This window comes from Nilaparvata lugens, chromosome 5 (genome assembly GCF_014356525.2).
Source record: "Nilaparvata lugens isolate BPH chromosome 5, ASM1435652v1, whole genome shotgun sequence".
Taxonomy (NCBI): Eukaryota; Metazoa; Arthropoda; class Insecta; order Hemiptera; family Delphacidae; genus Nilaparvata; species Nilaparvata lugens.
In genome coordinates, this window is record NC_052508.1 from 37,403,098 (window position 1) to 37,424,596 (window position 21,499).

Genomic DNA, 21,499 nt, shown 5'->3' on the forward strand with positions numbered 1-21,499 from the left:
GCGGCTATTTGCTAACGCTGGACAAGTATTTTCCCTCCGTAGAATTGAATCACTCAGTCATAATGATGGGGGATTGGTCGGAATTAAGGTCGAAACTATCCTCTAAATGCAAATAATCAACTGATATATTTTTTGTCAGGAAGAAATCTATGAGATCTGGGATTTTCCTCGTATCGGTGGGCCAGTAGGTTGGTTTACCAGTTGAAAGAGCTTCGCACCTCATCTCTTTCATTGCTTCGAAGAGCTGTCTTCCCTTGTGAGTTGTTAAGCGCGATCCCCAATGCACGTGCTTTGCATTGAAATCACCACCAAGAATGAATTTTTCTCTTAACATATCAAGCAATGTCGAATACTCCTCTCTTCTGATGGAATATCTGGGAGGACAGTAAATAGCTGCAACAACGAAGTGATAATTTACTGCTTGAACTGCTACACCTATCAATTGAATTCTATCACTTTTATGTTTCACTTCTTCATGATGTTGTAGATTGTCTCTGATAAGTTATTTAAGAAACAACATTTCAAATTGCTGCCATTTTGTTTTATGAATTTGAAGAAACATCAAATTTTTTTGTAGCTATGTCAAGTTGTTATAAATGATTGTGCAAAGTTTCAATTTCGTATGTTCAGCCATTATTCAAAAGAAAAATATCAAGTGAAAAAAGCAAAATGGCCGCTGTGTGAGTAACTGAAGACTTCCGGACAATTTAAATATGATATTTAGATATATTTCTTACCCAGGAACATTGCCCTAGATTATTGTTAGAGATTTCGTAAACACCCTGTATGTTCAATTCATTTTCTATGTAAGCATCGTATCACTAGTGTGCTCTTTCAGGTCACGTTCGCTTGAACAAGCATGATTTCACGCTTGACATGCCTGCAATATCGTTAGTAGCCGGCCTTACACGCCTCCTCCCAAGCTGCATGGTTTACAGTCAACACTCAATAAAATGAGTAGATTGGACAGTAAGATAAATACACTCAGTGTGACCAAGAAGCAAACCGTTTCGCAAATCAAGTAAAATATGCTTAGGCGGGATGCACACCGGAGAAACGCGTTTCGTGAAAAAAGTTTCAGGAAACGTGAAACGAAAGTTGCTCGCAATCGACTGATAAGATTAAGCAGGGAACGTTTCTTTTGTATGCATGCGCGAAAGAAACGGATTGCATGAAACAAGTTTCATGAAAGAGGGCTTTACAAAATGCGTTTCTCCGGTGTGCATCCCGCCTTAGTCCAGGCAATAAATGCTCAAAAAAGAGTAAAGAGGGAAAAGTTTGGAAGACAATTTATTTTTGACCCCACAGTTCTGTTTAGGGTAGTGAGGAGGTAAACATATCAAAAGTCCCCACCCCTACCCCCTGAGCTAAGGGTGGGGGTGGTTCAAAGGTACCATTTTTTGGTTTCTCGCATATAACTCGAAAATTATGAATTTAAAGACATGACTATTCAATAAGAAATTAAAGCTTACATAATTTCCTACAATATTGATCTAACAACTTCTTCTATATCTCTTGCCCTATCTATTGCATAACTGAAGAACTCACACTCAACACTGAAGCTGCTGCAACAGTCGTGGGGATGTGCGTAGTAAACTTGTGAAATTATATATTAAATTGAAGAGAATTTGATGCTCTATAAGCTCATGATCAGCATGGATTGTTCCCATCAATATTCAAAAAGTTATAAGAGCAAAAATAGCAAAAGAATGAAGGAAAATGTGTTTTTTTTTTCAAAATCGTCACATCTTTTAGAGCGGATATCTCGAAAAGTGAACGAGATATAGAAAAAGTTGTTAGATCAATATTGTAGGAAATTATGCATGCTTTAATTTTTTATGGAATAGTCATGTCTGTAAATGGATAATTTTCGAGTTATATGCGAGAAACCAAAAAATGGTACCTTTGAGCCACCCCCACCCCATTAGCACAGGGGGTAGGGGTGGGGACTTTTGATATGTTTAACTCCTCACTACCCTAAACAAAACTGTGGGGTCAAAAATTGTCTTCCAAACTTTTCCCTCAATAACACTTCGTTGACTGGGCTAGCTATAGACTTGCTGTAAATCATTTATTGAATGTTAATCTATATGATTTTCAAAAATTTATGGCAGTTTGGAGAACCTAGTTGATTGAATAGATTTAAATTTTCATTACAGAATAAATAAACATTATTTTATAAACTATAATAGGCTAATGGTGAGCTTGGAACATACCATATTTGAAGTTTAATTTTCTTTCCTCTTAGCTCCACTGTTTTAATTTTAAAATCAATACCTGTAGATAAGAGAAACATGAAAATAATTTATTTGATTTTAAAAACAATACATGTAAACAAGAGAAGCATGGAAGTAGACTCTTCAAATAATGAGAACATTTTTTTTTTATTTGTAATAATTGATGGAAGGTGTTTTATATCAGATAAGTGTATGTAGGATTCAGCTTGTAGCAGAGAATACAAATGTAAAATAAATGCGCGCACACTCAAGAAGCCTCGGAATATCCGAGGCCTGATCTATTAAATGCTGAAATAAAGCAGGTAGGAATGGGAGAAACTTCCCACCTCACACACATTGCTTATGTAACTCACTCCCACGTATTGTTTCTCACTCATCGTTCAAACTGTCCGACTAAAGGATAAAATAGAAAAGCCAGCAGAGAATCACCACCAAAAACAATAAAATCAGTGTCCAGCAGTCGCATGTAAGCGGAGCGGGGAGGCCGGGGCAAGATATTTTCCTGTAGTCTCTTTACAGAAGACCATTAGGTTAGTTACAAAAAATTAACAGGTTGAAATGTGCGCAATATTGAAAAAACCAATAACTAATATTTAACGTTAAATATAGTAATTTGGTTTATGGATACAGCCAGGGCCGCCCAAAGGGCAGGGCGACCGGGGTCGTGTAGTGTGAAGCGTGGATGTGTAGTGTGAATTGTGGCATAAACAATAACAACTTGACGTTCACTGACTAAACTTTGGTAAATACAGTCACTCTACGCATATCATAGGCGTATATTTTTCCAGTCATTGAGTGATCCTGTGCGTGCCCACTGCTCCTGCAACCTGCAAGTCGCCATTGGTTGCATTCAAGGATGCACTGCTCCATCACTGTCTCGGATGACCCGAGCTAGACGACCCGCGTTCCATTTCAGTCCAGTTCATCACCCGGTCGCCATCTTTGATTTTTCTCGACCAGGTCAGCAATCGTGACCCGAAAGCAGCCCATACACTGCTCGTGCATTGCACATCCTAGCATTTTTTGTATTAGCATGACCAGCTTGGCATGGCACGATGAGGCCCATACACTGCAAATTCAGTTCGCTCCGTGCCGTGCGAGAAGTCGGTTGTAGAAGTGATATTTTTGGCCTGACGCGACAAAAATCAAACCTTTCCGGATTGTCATTGTGCCGTGCAATGCAGGACGTGCTTAGCACGACATTCCTCAAACACTGGCACGATTCTTCCTTTTTGGTCAGTCCTGCAAGCACGACATGCAATGCTGGACCAGTTTATGAGCTGCTGAACAAATAGTACGGGCTAGTACAAATTTCTGGACCGGGTCACCCGGAATCGGAGTCGCTTCATTGTCCCAAGCTGGGTGATAGATAAACTTCTTATCTTATACTCTTTTCTAACCTTGTATTCTGCAGGCTAGAACCTATTTAATTTTAAATTTCCGTTGATATTCCTAAATTAAAAATAATTTTTATAGTTTGGTTCTATTTTGTACCTATACTGGGGGGGGGGTGGGGAGCGCATATCAAAATCTCGCCCCGGGCGCCTATTAATTTCGGGCTGCCCTAGGTACAGTTACTTATGTGTTACAATATGTATTATGAATATTGAAACATCAAACCAGACATTTCTTCAGAACCTGAAATTGTTCAATAATTTTATCAAGATAAAAGGGTAGGTTACAAATTTGCTTTCAAAAGGCGATATTTTTGTATTATACGGGCCGCACTTTAGTATGGGGCGCAGCGGAATACTAAACTTATCATAGATTGATAGGGTAGGTGAACACGAGTTTAGCCATGCATCAATTTTTTTCGATTTCAAAGGATTGACTATACAGACAGGGTATATATTTTACATGGATTTTTATTTATTGCAATGCTGAGACTACAATCGATTCTAAAATATTCCAGTCTTGTGTAAACTTTAACAAAGAATACAATGTAAGTTAACCGGTTCCAAGTTTGTAAATTTAATAGTTTCAGAGATATTGCTAAGTTCGAATTTTTTGCTCGAATGTTTATTTAAAAATTTATAAGGTATTTTAAACTATTGTATTGTGTAGGATAATACTTTTTAAGGAAAAAATTTCAATCACTTGATAGATTCAATATTTTCAAGATTGATAATAGGCTACATGTATTTCTTGGATACAGTACTGTACCCATTTTAGGTTAGAACAATAAGTTCATTTCAATTAAAATTCATTGTGCCGATATTAAAAAATTATAGGTCGAACTAGTTATTTTTGCTATTACAATAATATTATGTCGTTATATAACTTAGTCAATATTTTATAAATCCCCTATGACAGATACTTGATTGAACGACTGCATTCTCTAACAAACAGGTTATAATCTTATAAAAGTATTTATTAATCTCAGAGTACATTGAAGAAGACAAGCTTGTCAAAATTTTCTCACATCTCATGAGTCAGAAAATATTCATCTGAATAATAACTATATAGGTGTTCATACTACCAAGAAGCTCTATATGCCGTAATATGTTTTTAGGCTTTGATTTTGATTTTCTAACTACATATGTAATCAATTAAATGAATATTTTCTATGTATATGGTTAATAAAGATGAATTCTTCATCAAGTTGAAACTAGCAAATTAGCCTAGCCTAACCAGTACACTCCCTGATAAAAATCCACATCTGACTCATTACTAAAATAAAGTATTTTAAAATAAATTCATTACCAATTGTTGATATAAAAGTTGGTGTAAATGCGTCATCTGAAAATCTAAAAAGAACACAGGTTTTTCCAACACCAGAATCTCCTATTAATAATAACTTGAAAAGAAGATCGTATGTTTTCTTCGCCATTTTTCAAGTCAGGCTAGGCAGTAGGCAGGAGCAGGAGGCAGCACTTGCACTTCTCATCAGTCAGTTCACAATAATTTAATTGAATAACAATGGCGTCATATTCACTAGGAGTTCCTCGAAAATCAGCCAACCTATCAGCCTTTTTAAGCCAACCAAAAAATTCTATCAAGATTATACTTTAAGGGATAAAAAGCATGAATATTATGTATTATCAATATCAGAAGAAATTCAGGGAATTTGGAAAACTATTTTCTCAAGAGTGGACCTACCAGAAATGATTCATTATTTTTGGCACCTGCGCGAGGGATACAGAAATTGGCTGAAGATTCGACTTATGCAGTCTCTGGTGGTCAAAATATGAACTAAATCAGGGTTTCCCATTCTTTGTTTACAATATTGCCAAGATAGAACAGTAGCGAATGAAACTGATTTTAAACGCAGTGGCTACAGCACAGAATATACAGAATGGAAACTTGTAATCAATCGCCTATCTAACCAATGCTTTTTACATGACGCCAATACTAAACACGTCACGTGACCTTGGGAAGTTCCAATCCTGGTCTTCTGATTGGCTCGTGGCAGCGAATGAGATCAATTGATCCGGATCATTGAAGTGATCCGAACCTACCATCAATACTATTACAATGCGGCGCTTCCTAACAAGATGGCGGATTTTGGCGTCAGGATATAGCCAAGTTTCCGTACTGTATGTATACTGTGACCGTAGCTCCAGTTCGCGTTCCGGTAAAGTTATGACTCGTTTGCGAATGCGCCAACAAACTTCATTATTTTGTCTTAGCACTCACACAGAGAAGAGGATTCCTCCTACTTTGTGGCACTCATTACCGGAGCTTACCTTGTCTAAATGCAGCAATTTAATGCTCATAATATATTATATATCCATATTATACGCATTACAATGCTGTATTTAGAAAAGGTGAGCTAAGTGCGTATATTTATGCGGATGTATGGTGTAGCATATCTGAAAAGAGCATAATTATATTAGAGCAGCTGAAAATTGAATACCAACTGAAACTGAAAGTATCACTTCTGAAGTTGTTTCCTAATCTATCTTTCGGGGTTTCGGGTACAGATCCCCCTACGCCACCCTTTAACACAACAAAAAAAATTGGGAGTTAGGTAATAAATAGCTTAGGTCTATAATGATTCATTTTAAGGCTTTTCGCATACCTTTTCCCTTGAACTTACTTTTTTTGGTCGATGTCACTTGGACTTACTTTTCATTACACCACCATGAGTACATTTATACTTCAATTCATAATATACAAGCCCATCCTTTAATATTTTTTTTTCTTTCTCATCACTATATTTTTTCAAATCCTGGAAGGATGTAAACTCCATGATTGAAACATTGAAACGATAGGCTATCATAACCATGTGACCAAAAACCATCAACATTACAATGCACGTGTAAATAGTGGTAGCCGTGCATGCGCAAATGTTTACCGGAACGCGAATGGAGCTACGGTTACCATAACTGTAGCCACTCTCGGATTTTAAACACATAAAATGTGATTTTTGAATGCGAGACTCTACTTTTAGAAAAAGAAAAACCTTCTAGTATGTGGTAATGTATTTTTCCTCCACCTACTGTCAAAAGTACTTACTTTACTCCCTGAAACATGATACTAAAGTGTCACTTTTTCGCTCTCGGTAATAAAAAACAGAAAAACTCCCTAGGGAGTAAAAGTGACTCCATTTAAATAACATGGGAAGCATCTCTATTTTGAAAACGTACATTTGGAATAGGTCAGAAGGTCTAAGCTCAGATGAGGAAGCATATCGAGTCATTAAACCAACTAAATTCAATACCTCAACCAGACATTTGATCGATATATAAAATTTATGTTTGTATGCTGAAATTATTATTACAAACTTCATATCACTATACTAAAAAAAATGTATATATTTTTTTCTTTTATTCCATGTTATTCAAATATCATCCAACGAATATTACTTATTAACTAATCAAATTTGAAACGGGAACTTCATCATAGCTGTAGTTTTGGCTGTCATTGTTGTTACAACTTTAGCCGACAGATAGTGCTGTTGGAGGAGAACTGTGATTACAAGCCAGCTGTTTCTGTTTACTTTTTAGATTATGTTGTAACACATTGTTTGGTCACATACGTTTTTAAAAATTATTCTATTAGCAGTTTTTATAAAAATGTAGGTGGAGGAAAAATGTTGTGTATATCACGAGTGGAAAATGTTTTTCCCCCTCAGGAAAATTGTTGCCCTTGGCTTCGCCTCGGGCTTCAAACTTTTCCCTCAGGGAGAAAAAACAGCACTTTTCACTCTAGATATACAAATAACTATTTCATCTCATAATAAGGTCCTGACCTCCTGACAAAACATAAAGACTGGAAGGTGAAGGTCTGTCTATAGTGCTTGTATAATAATAATTATTTATTCAAATTCAAAACTTCTAAAGTAATTTGGAAATGGAACAGATACTACATTCTGTAACAGAGTATTGGAACAGTTTATTATCCTACTTGGAACAGTTAACAGTATGATCGAGATGGCAATGTCAGAATCATATAAAAGAATAATGGTTAATATTTTGCCGGTTGAATCAATTTATTTGAGTGGAGAAAATAAATTGAAGTTGAATGATTGATTATGCTAAGGATTTGATATGAAATTTTTACAATGTACACAGCTTTGTACACACGTCCGTACAGATTCGCGCAAACAATCGTATGTACATATGCCTCAACATTCACTGTACGTCCTTGTGGACGCGATCCACGTATGCCTCGGCATTCAAAAAGCTATCTGATTTGCAGATGACACGAGGACATGGTAGATGTAGATTTTCCACATGACAACAATGGTGTCATTCCATCATTGAAGATAGTTATCACAAATTGCAGCAGTATCATTTTATTTCAATGACTTATATAATAAAATCAAAAATAAAACTTGACAAACGATGTTGGTGGGTTGAACGATTGTAGGTTGAAGTAAGGAAATAAATTGCTACATGACATAAGATTGATAGTTCAAACTTTATTAGGTTGCCAAAACATTATCTTGTTAATATACTGAATCTAATTCAACTAGTTATCTAAACAATAATTATATCATCATGAGGGAATCAATAACTCCACAAGAACGATTGGCTCTAACTTTGAGATTCTTGACATTAGGCGATTCATTTGTTGGTTTCCAATATCTATTCTGAATCTCAAAAAAAGAAAATTTCTACAATAATCCCAGAAGTTTTGATGATCTAATCAAAGCACTTAACACTGTCTCACAAAATTGACAGTCTTCTTTAAGGAAATTAGCCATAAATTGAATCAAATACTAAATTGCTGCCCATTTTAAACTAACTCTGCTCATACACATGACAAAACATGATTCACTTAAATTATTCACTTAAATTATGCAGTTCTAAATTTGTTAATCATGATACAAATTATATATTCCATGCATGTTTCCATTTAAATATTTGACAATCCACATATCCTACAAAATTACAAAAATCCTACAATCTACAATTAGTTATTGGATCACAATTTGATTTGTCATTCATTAACCTAATTCATTGGAATTAGGTTATAACGCCTTCAATGTTTACGTTTTGCCTAACCCGTATGGCAAAATCGCGTCCACACGTACATTCAATGCTCGCCCGAGGCGCCTTTGAGCACGCCAAAATACCGACAGGGTTTCGGTTCGCCCACATGCCTCAGCGAACAGCGTCCACACGTGCGAATGCAAGCCCATACACGTATGTTCACCCGAGGCAAACGTACGTGTGTACACCGTTTAAGAAACGCGAATTTCACTAGCAGTAGAGATGTGTCGTTCAGTCATGACCCGTTCGAATTGAACGGGTCATTAAGGTGAACGAGTGATCCGGATCACATTTATTCAAAAAACCCATTCATTTGACCCGTTCATCAACTGGGGTAAACCCCTGTTTTTACACATCAACTGTGGTGAACCTTTTTTTTTTTTTTGCTTGTTCATAGGAGAGCTATAGGAAATTAACCGTTCAATTGAACGGGTCGCGACAGTGAACGTGAACGACTGACCCGAATCAGTAAAGTGATCCGAACTTCCCATCTCTAACTAGCAGACTTTGGTAGCGGAAACAGTGATAAGACAGAGCTACCAACTAAACCTGGTAGCCGCTACTGTAGTAGCGGATGGATAGCGGTTCTTGTTAGCTGTTACCTTTTTATCACTTCCTATTCCTACTTAACCGCGAATTTTTAATTTCAATCACAAGTTTCATACATTGCGAATTATATTAATTTACTAGGAATAAATTTGTTTGATGGATGAATTACGAGACTAAAATTTTGATAAAATATGCTGTTACGACCATGCTGAAATGAACAAAAAATATGATTTGACTGACAAAATTGATCTTTTGATAATTATTGAGATTTAGTTTTTCAAATGCCAGGTTCGATTATTATTTTTCATCAAGCTACAAGACTTAGCCTACTTCATCGAATAAAATTGAATGATGGTGGCTAATTCCTAGATAAATTTATCCAGCATATTGTTGAATTGAAAATTAGAAAAATCTAAGCAAGTCTAAGCAGCTTATCACCAAATAAAATTGAATGATGGTGGCTAATTCCTAGATAAATAATATCCTTCCTTATTTATCCAGAATATTGTTGAATTGAAAATTAGAAAGATCTAAGCAAGTAGATAAATAACATTGAATTTTAAAAATAATAATTGCAATATGGAAACAAAGTTACTGTATATATTCACTTCTCCTTATATGGCCATCAAAATTGATAGAATGAATGAAAATTCTTGAGTAATTTATCGAAATGTTTGATTATAATATTGATTAATTTTTCAATTACAGTAGCTTAATTAATTGAAAATGGCAAAGAAAAATAGTCGATTCATGTCCTGGTAAATTGATGAAACTTTTTGAAAGCTATATAGGTAACTTGATAGGCAATGAGAATTTTTATTTCATTCCGTTTTCAGTAATATTATGAGGATTTTTTTCATTAATATTACTGCCAAGCAGGGCTAGATTCAAACCGGTGCACAACAGAGCGGAACACTATTAGTACCTACCTAGGTATATATTCAGCAGTTTAATTTTATCCCAATTAATACATTTAAGAGAATTTAAATCCTATTCTAATCCTGTATATGTTATGTTTTCTGTCTTTCAACTAAAACTGAAACATGAAAATAAATCGTGATCATGATATAAAATACTATTGACCTAATGCTGATGATTTTTATTTAAACCTGACACAGGAAAAATTTCGTTTGAATAGTAATCAAAATTGATACAAATTGGCCAATTTTATTGGATAAAGAAAAAAATTTCCCGGGGGAAGACTACAGTATACTCCCTTCCACATGGGAGGCATTCCATACCCTCCCGGAGCATAGCTCCGGTACTTTCTTGTGTCAAGTATCAAATAATTAACTATGCTTTTTTAGATTTCTATTTTAAAAAAATATTATGCACATAATTATACAGCCTACCTGTAAGGGCCTACAATATAGAATGCAGTTATTATATAAGATATTGTATCTTATTGCTCAAAATGATGAAAGATTCACGGCTGCTACCGTACTCCTTTAAACCAGTGACCGCACTTGAACTGGCTCTGCTTAATAATCGAACCCCACCTTGGAATAATATTATATCATATCCATCAAGAATATTGATAATTATATTATATCCTTTCCATGTCCACATCATCATTTCAATACTGTACCCGCTCTTTCGAGGAACACGTTCAGTAAAAAACTTCCACAAAAAATTGGAAAAACAGACTATCATAAAAGTGTTTAATTCTTAATAACGTATGAATCATTTGCACTTTTTATTTATTGTTTAAAAAAATTATATTTTAGTTTTTTATATCGACATCTTCTTTACTTATTGAATAAAATCTCAATGCCCATTGCAACTTCAAATTCAAAATAATTAATCACAGTTATATCTATGCAATATGCAAGTGTAAATAAGACAAAAAAACTCACGTCCCTTAAAATAAGAGTGCCGTCTCTGGTGGATGTTCTGCCACATTTCCACTTGTTCGTCAAGTAAATTTAAGGGCTCATTTCCGAGCTCGGGATTTAGCTAAGTTCTAGACTTTAAACAGCTGGAGCCAGAAAATTGGCTTTCCGAAAAAGGGCGTATTCATAGTTTTTATGGTAATCTTCATTTTCTCATTTCTATAATTATTGGAGACGTTTATTGCCTTGACGAAATGATACATTTCTAAATAATTCAAAATAGATAGCTGAAACTTTACACTATTTTCTCTTTATTTTATTTTGTGTTAAATTTTATAGTTTTTCGAAATTTAATTTAAATGTGGACTACGACGATGCCCCGTTTCGGAAAGCCAATTTTCTGACTCCAGTTGTTTAAATTCTAGAACTTAGCTAAATCCCAAGCTCAGAATCTGGCCCTAATATTTTATATTTTCAAATCACTCCAATAATTATTCCAGTCCGTTCATTCCATTCAGCTGTATGTATGAGTGAATTAACGAAGTTGATAAATTGTGAACCATTAAAAAAATATGATTCCACCTCTTGGCAGGATATAATTAGCAAAAATCCCTCCTCACAGGGATAATAAACCGATTTTCAGTAGCCGCTACCAGGTCTAGTAGACGCCAAAAGTGGATTTAAATAATAACAATAGAGTACTTAAAGTGAGAAAACGGAAAAAATGACATGAATTCAATAATTATAATAATAATGCTGTTTAATTCATAAATAGTAAAAATAGACTCAATTACAATTTTACGATATAATTCTAAACAAAAACACTTATTTTAGAGGCAAAATAATCAAATTGTTAAAAAAGATCACCATTACACTACTTGAACAAACAGAGTGCCCAAATATTGGATTTTATCAACTTGTAGGTTATACAATTCAAGAGATTTAGGTTATTACAGAATGACCCAAAAAGAATGGTCGGCTTTTAAGTGACTATAACTTGAATAATTCCCAACATACATTTTATTTCTATATATTATGAGCTTGTTCAATTGTCTAATTTCAGAAAACGTCATAATTAACAAAATTGCTTCAAAGTCGTCGACGTTCCATTAGGTGGCGTGATTATCTTTTGGCCTTTGTTTGCCGCTCTTTCTTTACAGTATCACGTATGTTAATTATGACGTTTTCTGAAATTTGACAATTGAACAAACACAGAAATATAGAAAACTAAATGTATGTTGGAAATTATTCAAGTTATAGTAATTTAAAAACCGACCATCCTTTTTGGGTCATTCTGTATCTTACAACAACACAAAACATTCAAGTAAAAACACAACGTTCACATTACACATATAAGGAACTAATTTTATCATCGGAAGAAACATAAATTATCAGCCATACTAAATTGGGATATTTATTGGGAACAATATTTTCAATAAGTCAAAATCACACTGATTATCCAGAAGCGAAATGCTAGTTGCAATTCAATACAGAAGTGGAATTAGTGTTAATCTAGCTCTAGAAGATCCACATTTACGAGTGACATTTTGAATGAATAACGAAACACATTGAAAAAACTGGTTATTTATCTAGTAATCAGTCTGCTACTATTTACATTTTATTTTACATACTACTATATTCATTTCATTTACATTCATGACAGACTGGCACACTGTCAAACGAGAGAAGGAGGTCATTTCAAGCATCTTTTAAAATGAAATGTTAGTAGCAGACAGATTACTAAATAAATAAACATGTTTTTCAATGTGTTTCGTTATTCATTCAAAAAGTGTTGATTCAAGTTTCATTGCTTTACCTATCATTTCTTTACAAACTAAAACTTCAATCAGCCGCCATTTCTGGTAGAAGTATCATAGAACATTTTTATTGATGCCATCTTTCTAGTTTTAAAAAAGCATTTAAAATGATGTAGCACACAATGGGTGTTAACAATATTAGAGTTACAACCCCTAAGTCACCCCCTTCCTTATGAGGGGTTGAAATTCAGTTGTACGTCAAAAGGTAGAGTATTCGTCCAATAACTTATCCTGAAAGTTACAGTATTATAACTACAACAGTCTCCAACTTATTGAAGGGTTCCCATACATTATGACTTACTCTGTATAAATACATTTTCAACTCAACTAACTTAACTATATGATATGTGTAGAATAATAGTTTCTTCGTGTAGACACCTCTCCAGCCGCTTCCAGTAGAATGTAATTATCAATTTGAAAAACAACTTCCTCACTTTACCAAAAGCGGCCCAGAGAGCCTTGTTTGTCAGCTATCTTGTTAACAATAAGTTAATACAAAAGTGGTAAGTCTTTTTTCCTATTACATGAATATTAATTTCATTTATTGACTGATGGAAATATCGGTATGGATCGCTAACAATTTTTCATCACTGTATAAAAAAAATTTATTAGAATAAATTTATAGTTTTTCGAAGTTTAATTTAAACGTGGACTACGATGAGGCCCCGTTTCAGAAAGCCAGTTTTCTGACTCCAGCTGTTTAAAGTCTAGAGCTTAGCTAAATCCCCAGCTCGGAAACCGTCCCTTAAAATATTTTTATGGTAAACTTCATTCGCATTGATCTGGCAAAAACCCATGCACAATTCTGGGTGATTCACAACCGGACAAAGATAATTCAAGAAACATAAATTCGGGTTGACCGTCACCTTTTCAAGTAATTCATCTAGCACTTCAATCTCAAGGGTTTACTATAAAATGAGGATTATTGACATATCGGATATGTTATCAATTGACTTATTATAGCATGGTGATCCAAGTCTGAGCAGAAGTAATTTATGATGGAGCCTGGTTTATGATGATGGTGATGGAAATTGGATTAAGAGATGACATCACTAGATGGTGATGTTCTAGGTTGTGTGGTATAATAGCAAGTTCCGTTGAAGCGGCGACAAACCAGTTCAACTGAAACAGGAGAAAAAGCGAGTAGAAACAACAGCAAAATACCAAGGAATAATAAGCTTTTAATGAAATTTGTTATTACTTCATTACAAGGCATATATGTACTGAAATTATTAAATATTGAATATGAAATATTAATATAAGAAATTTCTTGTAACCGGTGGAGGGTTTTATAAGCCTCTTCAACTCACACCGTACATGAAATTATGTAGCCGAGAATCTCTCTATACGATGACTTAGTTAATTTTCCAAAATATGAAATATATAAAAATACATGTGGTTCGATAGACATTATACTACTGCTGCGCGAGGTATATCAAGGGGATGTTTCTTCTCTTCAATAATATTTGCTAAAATTATACTGCTATGAAATATCTTTTGAATCCTTGATTGGTTTGGGAGCTTATAGTGGGTTCGTTCATTCAAATGCACAGATTATTATCATTATTCAATTGTCACCTAGTTTAGCAACTAGCAACTAGCAACTACGAGCCAGGAACTACAATGGAAAATATTAATAAAATTTAACTTCAGGCTTATTAAACTAATCAAAACTAATAAATAAAATCATGTCACATTTCAAATTTTCAAACAAAACAAAGTTACAAAGTTATTCAGCAATCAATTCAGGTCAAGAAGGCATATTCAATTTTTTATTTCAATACTTGGGTACTTGCTAACTTGCTGCAACTACTGTAGGTTTGGGCCTCGGTCATTCTATGAATTTTGAGCTATATAAGAAAACAACAAGAGTTTGGCACTAACCATTTTAACAATATTCAAACTTGGACTCTTCAGAAACACTCACATACAATTTAAGAAAACTCACTATATTTGAACTCACAGGCACAAATAATTTCCTGATTCTTCTCCTACTAACTCTATAAAATTTGATTTCTTATTTATATAGATAAAAATTACTGATAACTGAAATTTGTCAATTTGTCCCTCTGAATGGGAAATTGACCCATTCAGAGGACCGAGGCTCCTACACTGTTACACGATGTTTTTCCGGTTACATCTCAATTCGGACTGTGGCCTTTTCACTGAAAATTATTCCCCTTCCACTAGCATTGAGCATAACTTTCAGTGGAAAAGCCAAAGCTGCAAAAAATCAACGTTTGTACAATTCCCAAATACAGAAGCTTTTTCGACATGAAATTGAAATTGTATTTGAAAAATGCTCGAAAATTGCTTTAATTTCGACAACTAAGCAACAAGTTAGCAAATTCAATAAAAACATGGTCAATTCTCACACTAAAAGCTCAAGGTTCAACACAAGGTAAAAATCAAAGTTCATTCAGTTCAATAACCTGCAAAAGAATATAAGATACACAGAAAAAACAACTACAATAAGATCCACTCAATATCACACTATTACATTTTTCAACAATATAAGTATGAAATATTCACAATACAGACAATTAAAACTTACAAAACTACAATATGAGATATCCAAAAACTGTATAAAGATCTCCCTTTTGACACTGCCAACTGAATGAAATTTTGTAAGTTGTGATTACAGTAGGAAAGAAATTCTTGTTAGGATGTAGTAAGCTTAATGAGCTCACCCATCATCTTTTGTTTATCATCACTGCTCATATATTTTCTATGATATGCACAACCATTCTATAGTGAGGTCCACGTTATAATGGCAGTGGATAAAGATAGCAAAACAACGTTGCCGATCCTCTGTCTTGTCAATGCCTTCTATAGACGGTAGCTAATACAGGTTTATTGATATAATATTAACTGTCAATTCTTGTTTAAAATATTCAATTTTATTTTATTAAGCACGAAATTATATTTTCCAATGATTTCATACTGAATTTTAATGATGAAGATGAAATATTTTGTAAATCTATTATTAATTCAACATTGTTTACAGACGATCTGGCAACAGAGCAAAGCGAGAAAAAGATAGCGCTATCTGTTTTGTTGAATGATAGACAAGGATAGCAATACCATTGCTAATCAAACACTGCCATTAAAACGTGGACCTCACTATAGGAAGTTGAGTGGTCTGAAGAGAATGAATTATTATTCTTTGTAAGCAGGATTATACCAGGGTAATCTTTTTCAACCTCCGATCTCATATCATAAGACACAGACGAGCGATAGGGGGGCAACTTTCACAGAGCTGAACAGCTTAATATCATTCCCACCAAACGCCCTGTGATCGATGCGGCCGGATCGTCAATTTTTGTCGAGTTATAGAACCACAAACATGGCCGCCTAACTTGAGTCTGCTGCTAAGTGCTAGTTACGTAGCGTTATTAGTTTTTGCAAGCAAAATGCAAAAGTTCAGCATAAATCTAAAAAATATTTTCATAATGAGTGGTTACCGGAAATCAGATGCATTTATTTTGAGTACCAAGTACTAAATGAAGTAACGTGAGTAATCAAAGTATCGTTTGTATTGAATACGGTAAGTAGTGAGGGATAATGGCTGCATCAAGTAGACGCTTAATACTAACATAACGATATCACTGAAGAGAGAAAGAAACCGAGAATTAACCGTTCGTAAGATTTAGAGCCAAGCCATATGAGACGTTTTTCAGACGAGTCGACAGGGCAGGAAGCTCTCAGATTGACTGATTGGGTAGGCGTTCGGAAATCAGCTGATAATTAGCCAATTGGTGCTCATTCCAAAAGTGTGCTCATTCCATTGTCCTAAAAAAGCACATTTAATGGGTGGGGCTGGCCCCACCCACTCAACCGTATGCTTTCGAAATGATGCCAAAAATGTGCTCTTAGAATATGCACTTTAAAAAAAATGTGCTCATTCCCTTGTCCTTAAAAAAGCCCCTGAAAAGGGGCCAGCTTCAAGCCAGCCTCACCCACTCAAGCGAATGATTCGAGAGTGGTACCAAAAAAATGTGCTCTCAGAATATGCACTTTGAAAAAAATGCGCTGATCACCCTCACTGTGAAACCGAGTTTAAAAATCTGGTGTGGTACACTCACACAACTTTCCTTGCTCATATTTGAAACTACGATCAGACTTCTGTATATATATATATATATATATATATATATATATATATATATATATATATATATATATATATAATTGTTTTCAGAGTACTTTTTTTAAAGTCGTCAAAACAGCTGTTCTACACATGAAATATCTCGACTATGTGTTCTTTTTATGAACTGCGCTATCTTCCTACCTCATGCACGAGAAGGAGGTTACTAAGTCCATTTCCCAAGGATGGGGTGGACCCCCCATTGGTTACCCAGAAAGAAGACTCATGCCAGTTGATAGAACTGATAAATAACTATACAGGGTATGAATTTGAAAGAAATTGGTCAAGTTATTTTTGAGAAAATTGTGAAAAGCATGGTTTTTTAGTAATTATCCGCCATTTTTCTCAAGAATATTACGGAGCTCCTGCAATTTTCCCAGAAAAAAACTCATGTCATTTGATAGGGCTTATGAATAGCTATCCATGGTATAAATTTGAAGGAAATCGTTATAGCCGTTTTCGAGAAAATCGTGAAAAACATGGATTTTTAGTCATCATCCGCCATTTTTCTCAAGAATATTAAGGAGCTCCTGAAATTTTTCCAGAAATGAGACTCATGCCAGTTGATAGGGCTTATGAATAGCTATCCATGGTATGAATTTGAAGGAAATCGTTAGAGCCGTTTTCGAGAAAAACGTGAAAAACATGGTTTTTTAGTAATTATCCGTCATTTTTTCTGCCATCTTGAATTGAATTTTATTGAATTTCTTATTGTCGGATCCTCATGGTATAAGGACCTTGAGTTTAAAATTTCAAGTCAATCGGTTAATTAGGAATGGAGTAATCGTGTTCACAGACATACACACATACACACACACACACAGACCAACACCCAAAAATCATGTTTTTGGACTCAGGGGACCTTGAAACGTATAGAAAACATGAAATTAGGGTACCTTAAATTTTTTTGGAAAGCAATACTTTCCTTACCTATGGTAATAGGGCAAGGAAAGTAATAATGACGAGGGGGGTGGTGGTGAACAGTCTGAGCTTAATATCATGGCTACTAGAGAAGCAAATCTTAAGAACAAGGTATCAAATGAATGTGCTCGTTATGCATTTTCAGAATATGAAGTTTTTAAAAAATGTGCTCATCTCCTTTAAATTGAAATTGGATGAATTTCTAAAGTTGTTTGGCGGGGGGCGTCGTGGTGAACATTCTAATCCTTATATCATGGCTTCTCATTAATTATACTGATGTAATTAATGAGTTCTATAAAGCTTTACCACATCGTTGGAGAGTATATTTGTTGAACCTTCTAAATAAGGTTTTCAATAGTCAAATAATACCACATGAGTGGTGCAAGATACTAATGTTGTACTACACAAAAAAGGAGATCCCAATGAGCCTAGCAACTATAGAATTATTACCCTAATTAATACAATTGTGAAAATTCTTACAACAATAGTTGAGATCCGTTTGTCGTTGTGGGCGGAAAATAGCGGTGCTCTTCCAGAAGGACAAAGTGAGTTTAGAAAATATCGAGGCTGCATTGATAACATCTTCGTCTTACACTCAATACTATTTCAAAATGTAGAATTCCAACATAAGACTATCTATGCATTATTTGTGGATTATGAAGCCGCATTCGATGGAGTACCTCATTATGATCTGTGGTACAAGTTGGGAAGGGTGGAAGTGAGTGGTAAGATTATAAGATTCCTTAGTCAGCTTTACAGACAGGCAGAGCTGGTCCATATGAATGTATCTATCCCAGTAGATAGAGGCGTTTTACAGGGGGATTCTATCAGCCCACTTCTCTTCTCTTTGTATATTTCAGACATAGAACATTACTTTAGAGAGAAAGGTTTATCTGGCATACCTATAGATGATTCCACTGATATTCTAATTCTCTTGTACGCGGATGACATTGTCATCCTTGCAGACAGCCCTCCCGACATGAGAAACAAAATAAAATGCTAGGAGGATTACTGTGAAAGTCTGAAATTGAGGGTCAACATTTCCAAGACCAAGATAATTCCATTTCATAAAGAAAGGTTGAGAAAAAACAGACCCTTCTATTATAAGGGCGATGAAATAGAGGTCTGCAATAGATATAAATACTTGGGCTTGGAGTTTAGCTCTTCAGGTCGTTTCAATGTACACTGCTCATCTATAATATCCAAATCCAAAGGTCAGCGAAGTAATGCTACAGGTTTTGAGAAACGCTCGTTCGGATTCATGGGATAGCAAAATAAAACTGTTTGAAGCAGTAGTCCTTCCAACGGCGGTGTATGGGGCGGAAGTATGGGGCTTGGCCTGTGCTGAGCAAGTAGAGAAAGTTCAACTCTGGTTTTTCAAAAGACTATTGTTTTTAAGCTCACATACACCGAGCTGGGTATTACGTTTGGAGACAGGAAGAGTAAAAATAGTTAATTTGATCATCTTCAACATTTTAACATGGTTGATAAAAATATTAAACATGCCAGAAGACAGGTACCCAAAGATTTGCATTAGAAAACTTATAATTTTGCCAGGAAGTCATTTCTATCAAAACAGAAATATTCTCAACTGGGTGAATTTGGTAAGGAATCAATTAGATTTCGCCTTTTTCAATACTGATTTGAACCAACAAGGAAATTTGGTAGCATCACTTAATAGGATGAAATGGGATATTGTAATTAGGCATAGTTTAGCATTGTACGAAGTAGACAAACAGGAAGCATTTAATTCAATTTCTTTCCTATTTTGGAAGGTTTTAAATCCCAATTTTGTTCTTGGAGACCATCTTGGAATGAGGACACCATTTAAATATATAAGATGTTTTACACAGCTACGAACGGCTTCGAAGTTTGGTTTTTACCTTTATCTAGAGAACCATGGAATTTACATAGATAGTACTGAGTACTGCCCGCTTTGTAACATGCGGGAGGACGAAACACCCACTCATGTTCTTGTACGCTGCCCGATGTATGTAGAAATAAGACAACAGTTTCTGAATAAATATGTAGCAAACATAGTTAATTATGAAGATAAAGCTCTAGTTCTCCTTTCAAATGTAACACCAGATAAAATAAGATATATTTACAAATATATTACTAATGCGATTAACGTGCGAAATTACATCATAGAGACTACGAGATGATCTTTTATTTATTTATTTTTTTTAATATCATTGTAATTGTTCATTAATAATCACAAATATTGTTGGAACTGAAGGGTTGTTTTACAGGTTGTTTATAAAGTTGTAGTAAAAGTTGTTGGTGCTTTTGAGGAGCAGGCTACTGTTTTTATCTTTTGTTGTAATGTCTAGTCAATATTCAATATCTGAAAGATAGTGTATTGTTTTACTAGTACAGCTTTTTATGTCACGGTGACATGTAAAATTACTCCCCCATATACAATCAATGATATTTTAGTAGCTTTAAATCTGTGTTCTTGTTATTTTTAAGGAGTCTACATCAAACTATTTCATTTCAATAGTGTTATCCAGAATTCGAAGAAGAGTTGATCAATTGTGTTGATGTAATTGTAATTTACGTATTGTTAGTGTACAACTCTTTGTATGGGGCATGGCCCTTATGGCAAATAAAGCTTATTTATTTATATCATGGCTTCTAGTAGAACACATCTTATGAAAAAGGTATCAAACAAATGTGCTTGGTATAAATTTTGCAGAATATGCAGTTTATAAAAAATGTACTCAAATTATCTTATCCCCGAAATTTATAGACTGACGTATAGCCGCCAGCTGTAAAATATAAACATGACCTGAAAGATAAAGAAACCTCAAGGGTTTGAAAGGTGAAATAACTGAATATAACATGGTATATCATTCTAAATATAAGTATATCAGAATTTTCAAAGTTAATCATTATTTTACAGTTTTAAGTAATTAGTGAGTGTTATTTTTAATTAAATTGGTTTGTAAACAATCTAAATCGGAACTTTTCTGTTTTCAAATGTTTGGACTGGAAATTGGACCTGAATTCAAGTGTATGGAACATAACCTACTTTTTGGACTATTTATAGTGTATGAATCAAAATTCGGGGAAGAAACAGGTTTGGGCTGTGCATATTATTAATCCTTCCCCAATCATTTTAAAGAATTGTGTCTTGTTTATCAATAAACAAATAACGTGCGAAGCTCGGTGCCCTGATATTGAGTTATAATAGCTGCAATATTAGGACAATAGTGAACTCCTCATTATTTCTAGTGTATCAAGATCTTGATCAAAAAATTTCAAGTCGAGTAAGATACAATTAGCCATAGTAGATAATAAAAATTTGTTGTGAGTTTGAGATTTCCGAATTTTGTAGGTTCCAACTTTATGAAATTTAAATAGAAAATGAATACCTAACGTAAGTCAATGAGTAGATAGAATTTTTTTCAAACTTATAAAATTTGAAACAGAAACTGAGTAATCTCAATGTAACTGGAAGAGCTCTCCAATGGTTGGAGGACTACCTCTCAAACAGAACTCAATATGTCGAGTTAGACCATCACAAAGAAAACAGCATTATCCAGTATGAATC

At 34.5% G+C, this 21,499-nt stretch overlaps 1 protein-coding gene across 1 annotated transcript in view; it reads right to left on the reverse strand.

Moving 5' to 3' along the window:
• Positions 1 to 5,488, reverse strand: part of LOC111054297 (ras-related protein Rab-10) — a 31,347-nt gene extending 25,859 nt beyond the window's left edge. The window contains exons 1-2 of the mRNA XM_039428296.1: positions 4,941 to 5,488; positions 2,217 to 2,277 (exon numbers count right to left, since the gene is read on the reverse strand). Coding sequence (XP_039284230.1) covers positions 2,217 to 2,277; positions 4,941 to 5,067 — 188 coding nt within the window. The 5' untranslated portion in view covers positions 5,068 to 5,488. The remainder of the gene's footprint in view (positions 1 to 2,216; positions 2,278 to 4,940) is intronic.
• Between the last annotated feature and the right edge of the window lie 16,011 nt (positions 5,489 to 21,499).